Source organism: Anser cygnoides, chromosome 3 (genome assembly GCF_040182565.1).
Source record: "Anser cygnoides isolate HZ-2024a breed goose chromosome 3, Taihu_goose_T2T_genome, whole genome shotgun sequence".
NCBI lineage: Eukaryota > Metazoa > Chordata > Aves > Anseriformes > Anatidae > Anser > Anser cygnoides.
In genome coordinates this window covers 103,164,405-103,182,636 of record NC_089875.1, presented here as the reverse complement: position 1 = coordinate 103,182,636, position 18,232 = coordinate 103,164,405, and the positions used below count along the sequence as shown (strand labels likewise).

Sequence of the window (18,232 nt, the reverse complement as noted above, 5' to 3'; positions counted from 1 at the left end):
CTGACTCATTAGACCATAAAGGCTATTAAAGATCTGATAATGTGCTATAACCTTACAGCATAAAGACCTGAATACTGTAGATTATTTACTTGACATTGTAAGATGTAAGTGTCCAGATCCTCAGGTGCTCTAAATTAGAATGCATTCATTGACCTCAGTGGAGTTACTACAACATGGAGTAGCTAAAGTTTCTCTAGTTTAAAATCTATAAAAAGCCATTATGGTCTACTAATCATCTACATTTTTTGCAGTCCTTGAATATTGTTATATTTACATAATTTATATTTCATTTACATTACTTATTCACATATCTAATACTTTTACACATCCTAAAGTATTTGACATGAAGAGTTGCTTAGAATTGTGTATGTATGTAGCTGTGGGCTTGCTGTTCTAGTGGTCTCAGCACAGGCCTATCTGGCAAGAATTCTAATCCCTCCTCTGACATTCACTCCTTTTGTGGCCTTGGGTTTAACTTTTTGATCTCTTTGTTACAATTTCCTGAAGTACAAGATTATGGTATTTCCAAGAGCGTTGTGATAATTGTATAGCATTTTGAAGATGGATATGTATGTGCATTTATCATTAAAGAGCGTGGAAAAAACAAAACAAAACAATAAAACTGTATACTACAGTTAACATGCAGGCTAAGTAAAGTAAAACTTTCACAATTAGGGATTCCATTTTCAAAATCCAAGGTTTAAATATCACGTTAAAATTGAAGAATGGATTTAAAACATGGAGAGTCATTTGAAAAGAGCTGAAGAGTTTCTCTAAAATGAAGGCGTTTCGGATGGACTTGGAATGTAAGAGTATATTCATATAAAACTACTAGAGGGAAATCAAGGAAAAATAAGTCCACAACTGAATGTGAGCTCTGGATTCTATTTATTCATGCTTAAAAAAAATGGGTTTATTCATGCTTAAAAAAATAGATTGTGTGTGAAGGTCTGCAAGTACTGAAATTTCTACTGATTGTACTGAGGGTTGCATTTATTAAAGCTGGGATGGGATTTAATGTAAGAAAGACTTTGTAAAAAACACATAGAAAAATCTTATTTTCCAGAGAAGAAAGCATAATTCCTGAAGCAGAGCAATGACGAGAGCAGCAAAAAATACTTAAATGAGGATAGCTCAGATTGGGTATTGAAAGGAGGCTGGACTAAAAAAGATGGAAAGGGGATGTTGTCTGATTGTGATCCAAAATGGTAGCAGTTAGAGTATCCTGAATTTTATTCCTTCAATACTAATATAAATATTTGGAATAGTCTCCAAAATCTGACAACTGTAATCAAAATGATGAGATGTGATTTGTATCATGTGCTGGTCTGGAAGGCTAGGAACGTTATTTACAGATGTTCTGTAAAAGAAAACAAGCTGATAAAGTATGTGAGCAAATTCTAGTTCAAGATAAATTTCATCAGCAGTTCCACTACTTTCTTGGCAGAAAACCTTATTTTGTTGAAAAAATATCTATTCAGACTTTTCATTGATTTGTATACAGAAGATCGAACAACATTCTAAAAGGTCATTAACCTTTTAAGCATATGAATATTCAAGCATTACATATGCATGTTTGTAATGGCACAAATTTGCACAGCAAGTGCTACTTTCAGTAATTCTGATTACAATGTTTACCCCACCATAATTTATTGAAGAGAAAGGAATATTTTTACTGTTTATAATGAATTTAAAGAAAACAGAGTCATCTGCTCAGAGAACCTTGGAAAAGGGATTTATTTATGCTGAATCATTGAATCATTATGTTAAAGAGCTGGGTTTGCTACTCTAAGGACATTGAACTTCTGTGACAATATGTTTGCAGAATTTAATAAATCAGGCAAATAAGAATGTAAAGAAGGGAAACTCCAACTAAACAGTTTCCAAATGATCTTACACCCTTGAGCTGATGCTTGCCAGCAGAACGTTGATTGACAGTGGTATGGCTTTGCTACAAAATGGTCACTTTCCAATCACACTGAATGGATACTGCTATGATCATAGGAGCCTGCAGTCTGAAAAGAAGATAATGGGATAAAAGTGACAAAACTGTGTTAAGAAGTAGAAGGGTTTTTTTGTTTGTTTGTTTGTTTGTTTGTTCTAGTTTTCATTAAAAAAAAAAAAAAAACATTTACCGAAGAGTAAATGACATGATTAAATGAACCTTCTTACAGAAATGTGTAAAGCATCATTCACTTGACACATTTGTTGTAAATTATAGATCCCTCAAGAACAGAAAAGAAAGAGAGCAAATGTCCTACCCCTGGGTGTGATGGAACTGGCCATGTAACGGGGCTTTACCCCCATCACCGCAGTTTGTCAGGATGCCCACACAAAGATAGGGTCCCTCCAGAAAGTAAGTTCACATTGTTTCATGGAAACTGGGGATAAAACTACAAAGATTTTTCTAGCATGCTTTATAAACCTTTAATTTAAAAATTAATTTTATTTTTCAGTATGGTTTGTCTCAACTTAGTCAACTGTTCTGTGTTATACTTTTTCCTTTATTCCATCATTTCCATTCTCTACTAACTTTTACACTAAAAGAACAACTTTTAAAGCTGTATTCTTTGATTTTAGAATGCTAGGTTGTTTTTAAATAGATCTATTCAGTCAACAGAGAAAAAGGTTTCCAGAAGATGTGCACTGCTTTTTCTTCTGCGTGCTTTTGTCACATCAACTGTCCCTGTTGTCTTGTACAGGAATAATTGTACTTGAAAAATTTGCTGCCCCTTTCCTTTGTTGTTGTTGTGTCTTAAACATAGTTTATCTTAAACTAATTTATATTATTAAAAATAACAATCTGACTGTTTACTTAGTTACACACCTCAGGATTTTGAGCAATATTCCCCTGTAATTTACATGGGTAGAATTTCCTGACACATCAATGGATTTTGTATGAGGGAGGTTCACCCATCCAGACACAGACATTAATCAGAAAGCAGAGAGCTCCGTTTCTAGAAATCAACCTCCTTGGGTGGTAGAAATGGCATAGTTCTGTTGAAGCTAATTGCTCTATGTTGCTATATGCCAGACAGGCATCTACCTAAGATACAGTTCTCTTTCATACTAATTTAAAAATTGAGTTATTCTGTTGAATCCTATAGCCTAAAATCCCCACTGTCCATCAGCACTTACAGACCTAATCTCAATAGATTTATAAATGACTAAAGGAAACATTAAAGACAGGACTTAAATGTTCCCCAATTTCCAAAGGGAAGTAGTTTCTGAAGGACAGAAAAGTGGAAATAGATCCGCACACCAAGAGTAGCAGACATAAGAAGTTTCCTCTTTCATGGTAGAGTGGCTTCTCCAAGTAGTAATGAGGAAGTGCTCTAGGAAACTGCTGCATCTTGGTCGATCTCAGAATACCGTAGAACAGATAGATTCATTTCTCTCCTTTGCAAGACCCTGTAATTTTCTGAAGCATAAATATTTTTTTCAGTTGCTCAAAGTTCTCTCATTTTTATAAATGGTAAATAAAAAGCTCTTTAGAAGACTTTGTAAATCAAAGAAGAATATAGCTTTAAACTGTTTGCATGCTCTTGTACCTAATAAAATGAAAAAGGTGAGCTCATCTTTTTATTTTTTCCTGTGATGTTGGCCTTGTGAAGCATGTTTCAAGAACAGCTTTGAACAGTAGGAATTTCAGAGTAAAGCTTTTGCATCTATACATATTTTAGTACACTGATGAAGGGGCGATGATGATGGTTATCTTTTAATCAGTATATGTGGTTAATTTCTCAAGTCTCTGAACAGCTTTTATTCAGTTCTTTACTCAGTCAAGGAATTCACTGATTTTATTAGAACCTTTTTTGAGTGAGAACTAAATACAGGCTTCCAGACTAGTTCTTGTATGAGAAAACTGGAACTTTGTAAGAGCTGGATAGCCTCTTTCCATAGAGTGGTATACTGCCAATCCAGCTCTGAGACATGGATTCAGATATGTCTCACATCATACAAAACTGTTTAGTGTTACCAAAAAGCTCTTAATAATTTGGCACTTCATAGCATGAGTTTTATGATTCCAAAAAGAGTTGCTCTGAGCAGCTTTGGGAGTAAATTTTCCATTCAGTTTGCAATGGATGCAGATGTAAAGCAGATTATTTGCTTAAGCTTGTACCACTTGTTTCTTTTTTACAAAGGTTTTTGTTGTTGTTGTTGTTGTTTGCTTTGTTTTGTTTTCCACCATCCCTCATTTTCTAATTGCTTTTTTTTTTTTAGTTTTCAGTCTTTAAAATAATAATAATAATAATAATCTATCCATTGCGATTTTCACATCTGTGGACAATGCAAGTTAAAATAAAAAGACCAGTTCTGCTCGTCATATAGACATGAATGGTATTTCTATGTGGATGTGGGCTGAACTGAGCCCTAGATCAATTGGACTGTCTTATAGTTAGTATCAAATTCTAATCAGGGTTGTGCTGAGGTATATTTAAAATAATTCAGTGTTCTACCAGTATAACTTGAGAGCAGATTTTCATTCTCGAGTTTGATACTGTGTATATAAAGCTGTATATTTTGAGCACATGCATTTCCTGAAAGAATTTTTTGAGTCCATATTTTTTCATTGGATTGTTGCTAGCTCACAGTTTACTGTTGAGCTGGTGTTTGCTCAGTGTTTTTGTATGAAGAAGATGTTGGAAGTCTTCTGCTTCACTGTTGCACTGAAGATACATTTGATTATAGGTTCTGTAACCTAACTTCCACTGTTGCCCTGTGTTAAAGAGAGTAGGGTCACAATACGTACTTTCCTCATCAGGCTTTATTGGCTATGTGTGTCACATGTATTTTGAGGAATGCTGGTTGTTAATGAATCCTGCTTTGTTTAAAAATGATTTCATATATACTGGGATTTGATTTTTTTTTTCTTGTTTTCATACTCTGCTGTTTTCTCTTACTCTCCTTGTCAAGTTCTTGCCATGCATGAAAATGTTCTTAAGTGTCCTACACCAGGCTGCACAGGCCGGGGCCACGTAAATAGCAACAGGAATTCCCACCGAAGGTAAGGATGCCATCACTGGACACCAATCTAGAGGGAACAGTGCCTCCGAACTGCAGCCCTTCTAGCAGTCCACTGGCTGGGGGGGAAGTGTGAGTGTGTGTTCTGTTGTTTTGTTTCTAAGATTGACAGATGGTGCTTCATGTGCTTTATCTGCTTTAAAGAGTAAAGAGTTTTTTCATGCATTTTCTGGGGAGGACAAGTGTTCATTCGCTTCAGTATGGATGAATTGATTCACAGAAGACATTTTAATCATCTGTTAGGTTTTTGGGTGTGGTGTGTGTTTTGTTTTTTTTTCTTTTTCTTTCTGTATTGGTATTAGCAGTGATACAAAATGAATGGTATGACTTCTTCTCTGTCACAGGGACAAGGAAGAGTCTGCCAATATCATCAAGACTAGGACAGAGTTCTTGTCCTCACACTTCACTCTCTTCAGAGACTATTTTATAATACATGAAAAATTCCACTCTACCCCTAAAAATGATATCTTATACATGAGAAACAACGTTTTGAATACACAGACATTGTAAGAGTTAACTTTTCAAAAAAAAAAAAAAAATTAGTGTCAACCCCCAAGTCTTTATTCAGATGTAATTAAAGTAGAATTTTGCTTGATTAAGAAACGTTATGAAAATGTCTCATTAAATTAAAAAATTAGAAGCCAAAAATGCTCAATATAAATAGTCAAACAAAGGAAGATTGAGAAAAAATACAACTTTTCTATAGTTTACTAAAATTAATAATAGATTCTTATACAAGGGATGTCACTGCCTTTTAAATTCTGTCACCAAAAAAAAAAAATTACTATAACTTTTAGTATGTCATAATTTTTCCTCAAATAATGAGGTCTTGCTTATTTCCTTACAATTTAGGGAAAAAAAATCCAGGAAATGTGAGCAGAGGGTAAAAGGATGCAAAGTTCCTATTATTTAATTCCTTTTTTACTGTTAATTGTAACATGAAGGCTTAAGGGATTACACAGGTGCTGGATGTTCAGTCTTACGGGTTACTGGAGCCCCCCTTACATGTCTCCTGGACTCTCGTGGGTACCTCATCAAGAAACTCGGGTACCCCTTTCTTCTCTGTAGTGATCCTGCTACTAGATGCTGCAAAAATCTCTGAGAAGGTTTTTGGGGATTTACTACTGCTCAAAGCAGCATTCAATTTTGGTTGGATACCTACTAGAATATTAGAGGTGATGATTGAAGAAGAGTATGTCAATAGAGAGCAGCTGCCCTCCGGTATGACTCCAGAGCACTCTCACCCCTCTGCAGATCTAGGACAACGAGGGAGGGCTGAGGGGAGCAGTCTGCAGTCTGTGCTCACCTCTTTCTGCAGCTTTTGGGGCATTTTGCTCTGCTTCATTTTTTTTTTTTTCCCTTTGGAGAAAGGAACATCTGGGAATGCGCTGATTTGCCTTTCATTTTAATTTCTTTTCCTGTGGAGAACACAGAGAGCTGCGGTCACATAAGTGTTCGATAGACTGTGACAAGGAAAGGACCCCCTCCATTGTCAGGTCACAGGTTTTTACAACTTTACTAAGAGCACCATCTGCTGGCATCAATATACTTGTTTTTCACTGTTCTAAATCTTTTCCAGAAGAATCAGGCATATTTTAGTCACTTTAACAGTAGTACAGCATTTGCAAATTTAACTGAATTTTAATTCAAGTGCAATTTCTTTTCATGTTACATCATCTACTATTAGGAAACATACCTTAGTGCTTGAAAGTCATGAACAAACACTAAGCATAACGTATTTGAGATGTAGATTTAGAGACCCTAGGCCAAATTTTGCACTCATTTTTATGCCTTGCAAAAAGATTGGAGTTAATGGAGCTGAATGAAGTGTGAAGCAGCACAAAATTTGGCCTAAATGGTACTATCATTCAATCATCTTCAGCAGCCATTTCATTGGCAACATTTGTAGATGTGTAAAGGTCACAAGTCTGCTAACAGAGCTGCACAGTAGATTCCAGGGTATATTCTCCTCTCTTACTGGTATGTTCACTGGCTGACATCCATAAATAATCTACCCATATACAGTCAGAGAAGAAGAGCAGTTATAAGATCTACCATGCAACTTTGAAAACAGAAGAAAGGAAGTCTAGAGAAAATACATATGACCAAAAAGCTTTTGGAAAGTCTTTTCCTTCAGATTCTTCCTGATGCAGGCTAAGGAGGAGAAGGAGTAATTGGATCAGTGCTATAATGTGAAACTACGCAGGACAAGACAATTAAATTTCCTTTCTGTAATTGCAGCCTCTCTGGATGTCCTATTGCTGCAGCAGAGAAACTGGCTAAAGCTCAAGAGAAGCATCAGAACTGTGATGTGTCAAAATCAAACCAGGCATCAGATCGGGTTTTAAGGTATTAGAAATCACTATAATACTTATTATTATGCAGAATTCATCACACATTCACCTAATCTGAGAATTTATATTTATATACATTGTATATACATATATATCTCCTTTAAAGAAGATTTAGAATTAGGGCTTCTGGATCCAATTCTCACAGAATATATTTCCCACTCAATTTACATGGGGGAGGGTTGGTAATTATTTTGGCAAATACATGTAAAGCTGAAAAGCTCATTTTTGTCTTAGGCATTGTTTGGTGTAAAGATGACTGCTGGAGTGCAAAGTCTAAGAACAATGTGAAAAAAGTTGGTATCTTTTGGGAATAAACTAATATTTACCGGTAAGTCTTGGTTTTTTCAGCAGGCTTTTACTAGTAAATATCAGTTTAAATTAAACCAGAAGCCCTATTTGCATTACCAAAACGATAGTAGACCTTTTGACAGAACACGTGGAAAAATGACGTGTGTAGCTTAGATTCCAAAATAAGGTCAGATATAGTTCTTTGTCTATTTCCCCACTCACTGCCAGGAAGGATGGAAAGAGAAAAATTGTCCTAAATTTTTTAATGGGAAGGACCTTGAACCAATTTGACATAATTATACCCATTTTCTTCATCCACATAGGATTCTGCATTTATCCAAAGCTGTATCCAGCTTTGTGCTATTGTCTCTTCTTTTGAGATATGTGGGTGGAAAAAATATTGTTTCTAAGGAGCTGAAGTGTGAAGGATACATGTAAAGGGACTAGACTTCTGCATGATTTTACAAGCCTTATATTGATGATGCCCCAAGAGCTGCAGAATTTCTCCATGGATACTGAGATATTTGTGGGCTAGATTAGGTACATCCCTCTCAGCTGTTGTGAAGAACATGGAGGAAGGGCCACAGCTTTAGATTCCAGAATTTCCTACTGATCCTGTAGGTTTCTTAGTATTTGGTTATCCTCTAGATTTAAAATCTGATAGGGTAGCTTAAAATGAAAATTTTCTACTGTATTAACAACATTATTCTTTGCATATTCTCTGAAACTTCATCTAATCTTGATGGTCTTTTCAAAAAAACACTAATAAACCTAAGAACACAGAATTATGGTTCACATCTGCAGAATATTTTTTGTAGAGCTTATTGAACTTTTTTATGTTCCTCGGATTATTTTTGATGGGCTTTGTTTTAACTGTCCCTAATTCAGGTTATGCTATTTTTCATGTAGCATCCCAGACAGTTTTCTTAGAGAAAGATTGTTTAAAACCTGTTAATAAAAAAAGGTCTTTTGAGGGAATAACATAGTTTCTCACTTATTGGAAAAGGCAAATGAAAAATGCAGTGGTTTTTAACACTGCTCATTAGAAAGAAGTCACTGAAGTCAGATGCCATACAAAGAAGGCAACTACTCAAAAGCTCATCTAGTTTGCTGGCAAACTCCCTACGAAGTTGCATAGCAGTTTTAACTTTGCTTGCGAGTCTGCACTGTGTTTCAAATTTTATAGGCAGTTCACCCAATGCTTTCATCTTATCTCCTGCTTTCCCTTTTACCATTAAGTCATTGAAGTATTTAAGATGAAGAACTTGGGAGTTATTTATATTTACATGCAGGTGTCTGATGGGGAGACAGAGATGCTCCAAGAGTAAATTCCGAATATTTGTCTTCATGCCAGTTTCCATCCCACCTGCATTTAAAATTTCTTTGAAAGAAGTCAAACTCATAAGACTTCTGTTCTGTAGAAATTTTGGATTTGCATTGAATGTGCAGGAATTGAACTGCATTTTTTTTAGATAAGTGTAGATTATCTTGAGGTAGGATTAAAATACTATTAATATCAGCTCATTGTATACATGAGCACCCTGTATTTTGGAGGGAAACCTCTCTAAAGAAATGAGCATACATAAGTCAAAGGGAATAGTATGAATAATATGATTTTTTGGCTGATCTTTACATACATATCCTGACTAAATTATATGAAAAAGAATTCTTTCAGAAAAAAAAAAAAACATTATATTCAAAACTTAATTCTTACTAGACATCACATCCCATTTTGTCAGCCAGCATGATGATTCTTCTGGTCTTGACTGAATTTGTGATCCTGTGAATGTTCCTTCTATTTCCTCTGTTTATAAATGCAGTACAGAAAACAAAAGAAATAAAAAAACAAGCTTGATATGATTCTTGATTCCAGCAGAAGCACTTCAGGTGTGTTGTTCATCATCTTTACCTCCTGCTAAATGCAATCGGTAGACGTGCATCACTGTGTAGCATTTGCTTCCTATGATCCATTTATATAACACTTTCTTATGTAGGTAAAGCTTGCAGGATCTGACCTTTATTTACTTAATTTATACATTAAGAGCTGATGACTTCTGTGTCCACATGCAGAAGACAGCGTGACAGTGGAGGAGTTCACTACAGCGTTCCTTCACTATTTCAAAACTTACTTCAGTGACCTGAAAGATCAGTTGGGGCTTTTCCTGATTATCCTCTCTGACCCTAAAGGAAAGAGAAATTTAGCTGATATTTTTATTCTGTATTAATTCGCAGAAACTTCCTTCATGTGTGTATCTGTGTAGCAAGAGTTGCAGCTCCTGCCAGAACCTTGCATTTAAGGGTGAGCAGGACCTGTGAGGCAGCGGCTCAAAGTCCACAGAGATTGTGAGAATCTTGTGTGTATTTCTCAAAATTAACCTGGATCTGTATACTGAAGAATGCAACAGGATGAAACAGGACTAACTCCATTGGAAAACATACAGAAAAACAAAGTACAACTCTGTTGAAAGAAATTTAGAGGAAACTCTATTGATTAAACGGAGCTTCCACTTCTAATTTTTGTTTTTGACATTTAAAGGAATTTGTCCAAACCTCTTCTGTCGGTCCACTTACCCCTTTTTGCTTCACCTCCCAAAAGAGAAAATGTTTGCTATGTGATGCAATTACATGGGGAAAGGGAAACCCTGAAGTATTTTAAAACAGAATTTTAAAATAGGTATAGGGTACATTTAGAGGTATTAGAATTAGTTTTGTCTAGGTTTTGTTCAAGAAAATATATATTGTTTGTCTGCTGAAAATAACCAAACCAAGCAAATGCAATAATATATTGCTGTCTCTTGAGTACAAGAAATAACTACGATTTTCTAATCTGAACTATAAATTATGCACAAACACATTAAACTGAACTGCATCTAACAAACTTTACATATCTTTAATTTCTAGGCCCATGTGCTTTGTTAAGCAATTGGAGATCCCTCAGTATGGCTACAGAAACAATGTCCCCACCACCACACCCCGCTCCAACTTGGCCAAGGAACTAGAGAAATACTCTAAGACTACGTTTGAATATAACAGTTATGACAACCATGCCTATGGCAAGAGAGCCATAGCTCCCAAGGTGCAATCCAGAGATATATCCCCCAAAGGATATGATGGTAGGAGGTGCACACTCTTATACATGAGAGACAAGTTTGCAGTTAATCTTGTTGTTGTATATGTAAACATCATACAATTAAGACATGTTTTCATGTTCATATAGTATTATGAGGAATGCTGTCATGTGTAAGATATTTTAAAGGCTTTTTAAAAAACTGTTGTTTTATTCGGTTCTTGCTTCACAATTGTTGCACTGGCAAAAGAACACCTCCAGCTATTAAGCTCCTGGGATGTGTTGAGATTGCAATAAAAGCTGAATAATAGAGCTAGTTCTTGTGGTGCAGGAGCAGTGTGTTATGTTGCCATCTGGGAGACCTGGCCTCATGGGTCACATTAGTATTCTCACTTCTGTACAGTAGTTCAGGTAACTCATAAAGATAACATACTTACTCTATGGGGACGTGGAAGTGGAAAACCTGTATCTCATTGCACTTCAGAAATCACTGCTACTTATTTAATGAGGCATTTCTGTTCATTTTGTCCTTGTGAATACACCTGTTGAATTCTCTGGAAAACCTCACATAAGTAATATGTTTAAAATTAGACTAAACATGACTTCAGTTTAGGAGAAGACAACGGTGTCCATCAGGCAAGAGGATTTTTTTAGGGGAAAAAAATGAACTACATCATAAAGAATAGAGGAGTTGGATTGTAGCTTTTTTCAGAGCAATACAAGTTATATATATATATAATCTAATAATAATAATAAAGTGCCTTTATCTTTTTGTTGTCATTGTTAGAATATTTTATGCTACTCACAGACTACCATAGGAAATTTCAAGCAGGTGTCAGATTTTTGTTTAGGAAAACAGAAATAAATATACTATATAGAACAATTTATGCTGACATCTGAATGCAGGTTCTGACATTCAAAAGTAGGTAAGTGGAGAAAGGGAATATTGTTACAGATCCTGCCTTCATATTTCTGATATTTTGGATTTTTTTTTTTCTCATAGAATCAACAGGCATGTTCTTCCACTATAGCAGAAAGGAGAAGGGTTATGAAAGGCAACACATTTTTGAGTAAAAATGCCCTTTTTTCTTCTCTCATACACTCATCTTATTTGCCTGTCAGAATAAGAGCTTGAACATTATTAAAGGTAATGCAGTAGCTCTAACTGCACTTAGTAAACTAATGATATAAGGTAAATATAAGAAAAAATGAGATATCAACTCTTGTGTGTATGTTCTGTCTACTCTTGCAGAAGAATCAGTGTATTGCTAGGGAATCTGTGGATATGCATATTTATGGATCAAATTACTGATGTTTAAGCAAGTAATATATATTTTTTCTCATTTAAGGCCCTATTTCAGCAAAGAATCAGAAATTACACTTTTTTTTCCAAATCATCAGAACTTAAAAATACATGTTACATCAAATACAAGTTCAACAGTGGCCTTAAATAATGAAAGATTAGGGTGATCTACATCTAACTGTCTTTCTACACTCTCATCTTCCTTTGACATAAATTAGTATAATAATAAATTTTACTTTTATCCAATCTTTTTACTAATCTGTCTAGATTTGTACAATATTGTTTCGCTGCTCCGTTATCTAAGCCCGAGAGTACTGAGGGACCCTGATACATGTGATTCATGCTGGTACAGCAAGTATATGTTGTTCTTGTGTACTCAGAACAGTTAATGCCCATTACAGCTGGAGCAGGTTGTTTGCCAAATGAAGGCAAATTTCCTATGGATTTGCTCAATATCACTGACTCTGCAGCAGGTGGCATATGCTGTAGCTGTTTCCAAGTGATGTGTGTACTGTTTGACCATGCTGACATGGTCTCAGACACAGAACATCATTTGAGTTTTTCTTTGTACCCAATCAGTGATATTCATGAAACCTTTAGGATCCCCCTGTATTTGTTATTACACAGCCACTCTGTTATGTTTGTCTTAAATGTGCAAAGGGCTTTAAAGTTCCTCAGGAAAATCACCTAAAGTCATAGAACGATTAACTAAATTCTTGGCACTGACTTTCAATGGGACAAGGATTTTGATGGTAGCTACTGGAAATAACTGAATATGAAGGTGATTTCAGGAAGAGTCACTTCACTTAAAAGAGCCACTTTTCCACAAGAAATTTTGCAGTATTTCTAGCTGATTTTATAGTCGGGTGTAAAATAAATTATGCCAAAGCCATTATGGAGGTACAGAGTGCACACCTATTATGTATGTCAGCAAACACATTTATATAAGAACAGATTTAGTTCTGAAAAGTCATACTGAAAAAGCTGAAAGGAAGCCAAAGTTATCTGGAATACTTGTAAGTAAGCAGCAGATTATTTTTTCTGACTATATAAGATGAGACAAATAGTCTAAGGATATGAAAAATCAATAACTTCATGTTTCAATCTTTTTTTTTTAATTGTAAACGAGCATTGTATTTTCATCATCAGAGAAAGGGATTATATGTTCAACAGTGTATGGTTGTGAGTGACATGAACATAAATAGCTCCTCTGGATTATTTTCTTGATTTTTTTCAGTAAACTTTATTAAAAAAAAAAGGAAAAAGAAAATGGATATATTATATTGTGAGATAGGATGCTCTGATAATTGTTTAGGAGTAAGTACTGGTTGTGTTTGTGGACTTGCTTTGTCTTTGATAACAGTTTCATGGTGGATCACATCTTGGGTTTATTGGGTTTATGGTATACAGCAGCAGAGATAAGAACATCTGGACTCAGCAGGCAGAGAAGATAGCAACTGTTCCAGTTTCTCAGGTGATGACAGGAGCTCCTCTCATCCCACAGACAATACTGGGACCTTCTATTTAAACACTGAGAAAACACTAAGGGTGGGATTCAGTTCACCATGATGCTTCTTTGATGCAATTCATCTCCTCCTGAAGTACATATTTAAAACTGACCAGGTGAATCATCACCTGAAAGTTCCTATTTTTTTCCATGCCATTAGAGAAAGCCTGTAATGACTAGGTCAGATACCTGAAATTAGGTGAGATGAATCTGTCACTGTGAGTCATAAAACATATTGAAACTGTAATTAATTTATGTAACAGATTCCATGTTTAGGCAATACTGAGGATGAGGGTGGCTGGGTAGAATTTAATTCCATACCAAATATCTGAGTTTAGTCCTTTAAGTTGTTGGGATCTCTTCCACTCCTCCATTAATTAGCAAGAGGAGCCTGTAGACTTAGAGAGGTTCTCTGTAATCAGTCCCTAGGCATGCCCAGTGGGAGGCCAGCATGCTGGATGGATATGCAGCTGCGTCTATTATTTAACAGGAAAAGCATTTTCCACATTTGGTTTCACTGCTGGATCATAAAGCATACCTGGACTGCAGATCTTCAAACCTGGTGCCACAGAGTTGGTCTACTAGCAAGCAGAATTGCCTGGTATTGAAACAATGTAGTTTTCCCTTCCTTAGAGATGGACTTGATTTAATTCATTATGAATTAGTCATCTTTGTTTCTCCTGAAAAACTAATGTGGAATGAACAGACCGGGCTATGTGACATGTTTTAAAATGTACACTTACAGTAATTTTAAAATGACCATGGCCATTTCTCTCCAAGTTTTGCTTAAATCATTGGTAATCTAAAATCTAACAATCATGTAGCATGCTTATAGCACTTTACACCTTCAAAGTGTTATGCAAGTAAACCACAGCACAACTAAATTTTAGAAGCAATTTTATATTTATAGGGAAAATGAGTTCAAGGGATAATATAGGTTAACCAAGGCCACAGAGGAGTCCATATCAGAGCATGCATGAGTTTCTGGTGGATAGTCTTATCTATAAAGCTGCCTGTTTCCCTCCCTTTCTTTAACACACATTCTTATATATATGATTTCCCATATAGCATGTCTCTTATGTTTGTTTAAATGTGACTTCCTATAAGAAGACTAACATTTTTTACTAGTAACAGAAGTCGTATTTGTTCATATGAATTTTAAAAGATATTTTTAATTTGACAAGTTTAGCGGTACAGGGTGCTTGCTGTGTTAACACAGTAAAAACTGAATTATTCAATTATTTTCTTCCTGAAGTATAGGAAAATTCTTGTCTGTCTTGGATACCATTGCAAATTAACAATGGATAAATGCTGAATTTTTAATGACCACCACTGACTACTATATTAAAGATGAAACTCTGGAGAAATTGTTCACAGGTTTATTATTAGTGGATACTCTGCTAGAGTAGTGATACTATGTGTTCAAAACAAAGAAAAGTGATGAATGTTTAGCATTCATTTCACTTTAAAAAAAAAAAAAAATCACACCCTGTGCATTATGTGGCTTTCCTGAGAAAACTCCATCTGTTATGAATTAAGTGAAATGCTATTTCCTTTACAGTAAAAATAGTGCCATGATTTTTTCAGTTTTGTAGAGAAAGAAGAAGGATGACATAAGCTCTAGCAGAGATATTTTGCTTTCAGATTCTTCTTTTGAACCCTGCCTGCCTACCACAGCAGCCTGTGGTTCACAAATGGGCTGTGCTCATGGGAGCAGATTATTATATGTATGTCTGCTCAGACAAATACACCTGAAGAGTCTGGCATTTAAATGGAACCCATCACAGAAGAGCTCTAGCTAGGGTCTGACCTTTTTTTGTATAGCTCTCTAATCAGCATGCTAGTTGGTTATTGTTATACTGTGCTATATGGTATGATCTCTGCAGTATATGTTTCTCTCTAAAGGGGAAATAGTCACTGTAATATCCATGTATGTATCCTCTGACCTTGACTTTTATTTTACATGAAAATACATAAACTTTTAGATTTAGGAGAACAGACAACACTTTCTTGCATTTTATAGAAATGCTTTTAAATAGTTAATTTGGGAAGAAGGTTGAAGAAATAAGTGGGCTAATAGGACAGTTTTGCATTATTATTGTAATACGTTTGGCTGCAAAGAGCAGTTCTTATAAGCAGCAACTGTTCTGCATTGTGTTTAAATGGGATGGAAGTGAGCTTTGTCAGCGCGCTAGTGGTTTCTGTCAGCCAGAATACAGCTGAGTGCCTCTGTCCTCAGTGCAAGCAGGAGTGAGTATCTTTGGCCTGTATTGTTTTTACAGATTTGTAGGCACTTGAGATGTTTGAAGATGGGGTTGTTTCACTTACACTTGTTTCCATTTATACAGCCACTGCTTTTGCCTATGTGAGATCCATGGTGTGGATCCACCTTCTTTCTACTTTCATGTTCTCTTCCTCCTGTCCTTTCTGATGGCTAATTACCTAATGTGGTGTAGGAAGAACCTGTTATTAAATATGAAGTGTTTAAGGACATACGGTTAGCACTTTGGTCTGGAGACCCAAGCCCATTAGCTTTATAGTGGGCTTGTTCTCCAGTAGCTCTGGGGAGTCTAGACCTTACAATTACATTTGCTCATGTAACTATGAAAAAAGTCCCATAATGTTATGGTAACATTATGTTGCCCCTCGTTAACAAAACTGAGTGACCTGAGCAGATCCTACCTTCTGTCTGACTGTATACGTGGGGTAAAAGCAGTGTTTCTTTGTGTTTTTATTCTTTTCTAAATCCAGCCTGTTTGTCAGAATAATTCATGATCACATCATACAGATTTGTGCAGAAGGTTATTTCATACAAACTCACATATTTAGCGTATAAAATCATAGACAAAAATCAAGAAATACAGCCATCATTCTTATTGCTTTTTTTTTTTTTTGGGGGGGGGGATGGTTTTGTTGCTCATTATAAATTTCACCTCCAGCAATTTGTTTTTCTCTTCACTTATGCGGAATGTTAGTTCTTTTGAGTCATCCTTGTCATATTTCTTCCCACAGCTAAACGTTACTGTAAGAATTCAAGTCCAACCAGCAGCACAACAAGCAGTTATGCCCCTAGCAGCAGCAGCAATATGAGTTGTGGTGGAGGCAGCAGTGCCAGCAGTACCTGCAGCAAGAGCAGCTTTGACTATACTCATGACATGGAGGCAGCGCACATGGCTGCTACTGCTATTCTGAATCTCTCAACCCGCTGCAGGGAGATGCCTCAGAACCTCTCCACTAAGCCTCAGGATCTCTGTGCGAGGGTAAAAATCAGTAATTCTGTTTGTTGATGAAGATTCGTCTTTTCTGCACTAGCTTTGTGCCTCTGATAGAAAGAATAGCTTTAGCACATCTTCCTTTTTTTTTTTTTCTTTTTCATTTTCCTCAAAATTAACATAATGTGGTGGCTCTCTTAAGCAGAAAAAAAAAAAAAAAAAAAAAAAGGAGATTGCTCACAAGTATCTCAGGAAATCCCAATCAGTATATCAGTATATAAACTGCTTATACTGAGAGCATGATAGCATGTACTCACTCTTCTCCCTTTTCTTTTTTTTTTTTTAATTTGTCTCTTAGTAGTGAGATCTATAATTATAAAAGATGTTTGAGTTGCTTAAGTAGTCTTAATTGCACTAAAGAATTTTTTGCCAAACACTGTCTGATTCATACATTTTATGAAAGTATTAAGATTTAATGATGTAATTTCATTTAGAAGTCATATATGGGACCTAATGCTGTAAGATCTAGTAAAAAGAAATCTATGGTACTTGTATGCTATGTGTGTCTGTGATATTGCAGTTCTTAAGTCATTGCTTAAGACATTTGAAACAAACAATAAACTCTCCCGTACAGGTGACTTCAAAGGTGCTGAAAAATAGTGCAGGGTCACTGATGATTTGTATGTTCATAGTTTTAATATATTATAGAATTAGAGACAAAAAATGATAGATGTTGTTTTTAAGCTTTATATATAGAAACAGTGCACTATTAACATTCATTAAAGAGTTAGCAGAATATTCATTTTTTAATTACAAACATTAAATTTTGACTCTAATAGCTGTTGAAAATGAGTATTTAACATGTACCAGCAAACAGTACGGTGCTACATATAGGATACCACTAGATGGCTAAGTAGACAGATGCAGTGCAGAGGAAACGTTTTTATTGTGCTTATAGCAGAGCTTCTGAGATGGCAGACATGTTCTGTTCTTCTGCATATAGACAAAGGTTTTCTTGCCCCCATCGTGCAAAGCCTGTAGATTGTTCATAACAAACTAAACCCTTAACAGTAGGTATTAATAATAAAACATATATTAACCTGGAATGGTTCATGATTTTGTTTTCAAATGTTTCTTTTTACATTCATTTATTTAATACTGTATAAGAGGGAAACCTCTTTCTGGCATGTAAAAATACAGTTGTATTCTGTATCAATGCTGTGGAAAAAGTTGGAATAAAATGCTTATTGTCTTACATGTCAAAAACAGAAGGGGCCTCTTTCCTAATGTTTCACCCTATATCAAAACTGAATAAATGATTTTAAGAGGGGATCAAGACCCTTTTTTTAAAAAAAAAAAGGGGATTTGCATTAACGGTGCTTTTGTTACTTGAGAGAAAGTTGCTAGGCATATGAGGAGTCAGTAGCATTCACACCACTTTTGAAACCAAATTTCTTGTGGAGTGTTTCATTTGTG

The 18,232-nt window shown here is 35.5% G+C and overlaps 1 protein-coding gene across 33 annotated transcripts in view; it reads left to right on the top strand.

Moving 5' to 3' along the window:
* The window catches only part of MYT1L (myelin transcription factor 1 like), a 328,171-nt gene that overhangs the window by 248,980 nt on the left and 60,959 nt on the right, over positions 1-18,232 (top strand). For 31 of the 33 annotated variants that reach the window (XM_066994876.1, XM_066994874.1, XM_066994866.1 and 28 more), the window contains 5 exons: positions 2,222-2,356; positions 4,918-5,008; positions 7,267-7,374; positions 10,569-10,780; positions 16,557-16,804. In XM_066994876.1, the coding sequence (XP_066850977.1) occupies positions 2,222-2,356; positions 4,918-5,008; positions 7,267-7,374; positions 10,569-10,780; positions 16,557-16,804 (794 nt within the window). The remainder of the gene's footprint in view (positions 1-2,221; positions 2,357-4,917; positions 5,009-7,266; positions 7,375-10,568; positions 10,781-16,556; positions 16,805-18,232) is intronic. The other 2 variants (XM_066994881.1, XM_066994890.1) reach the window with 2 other exon arrangements.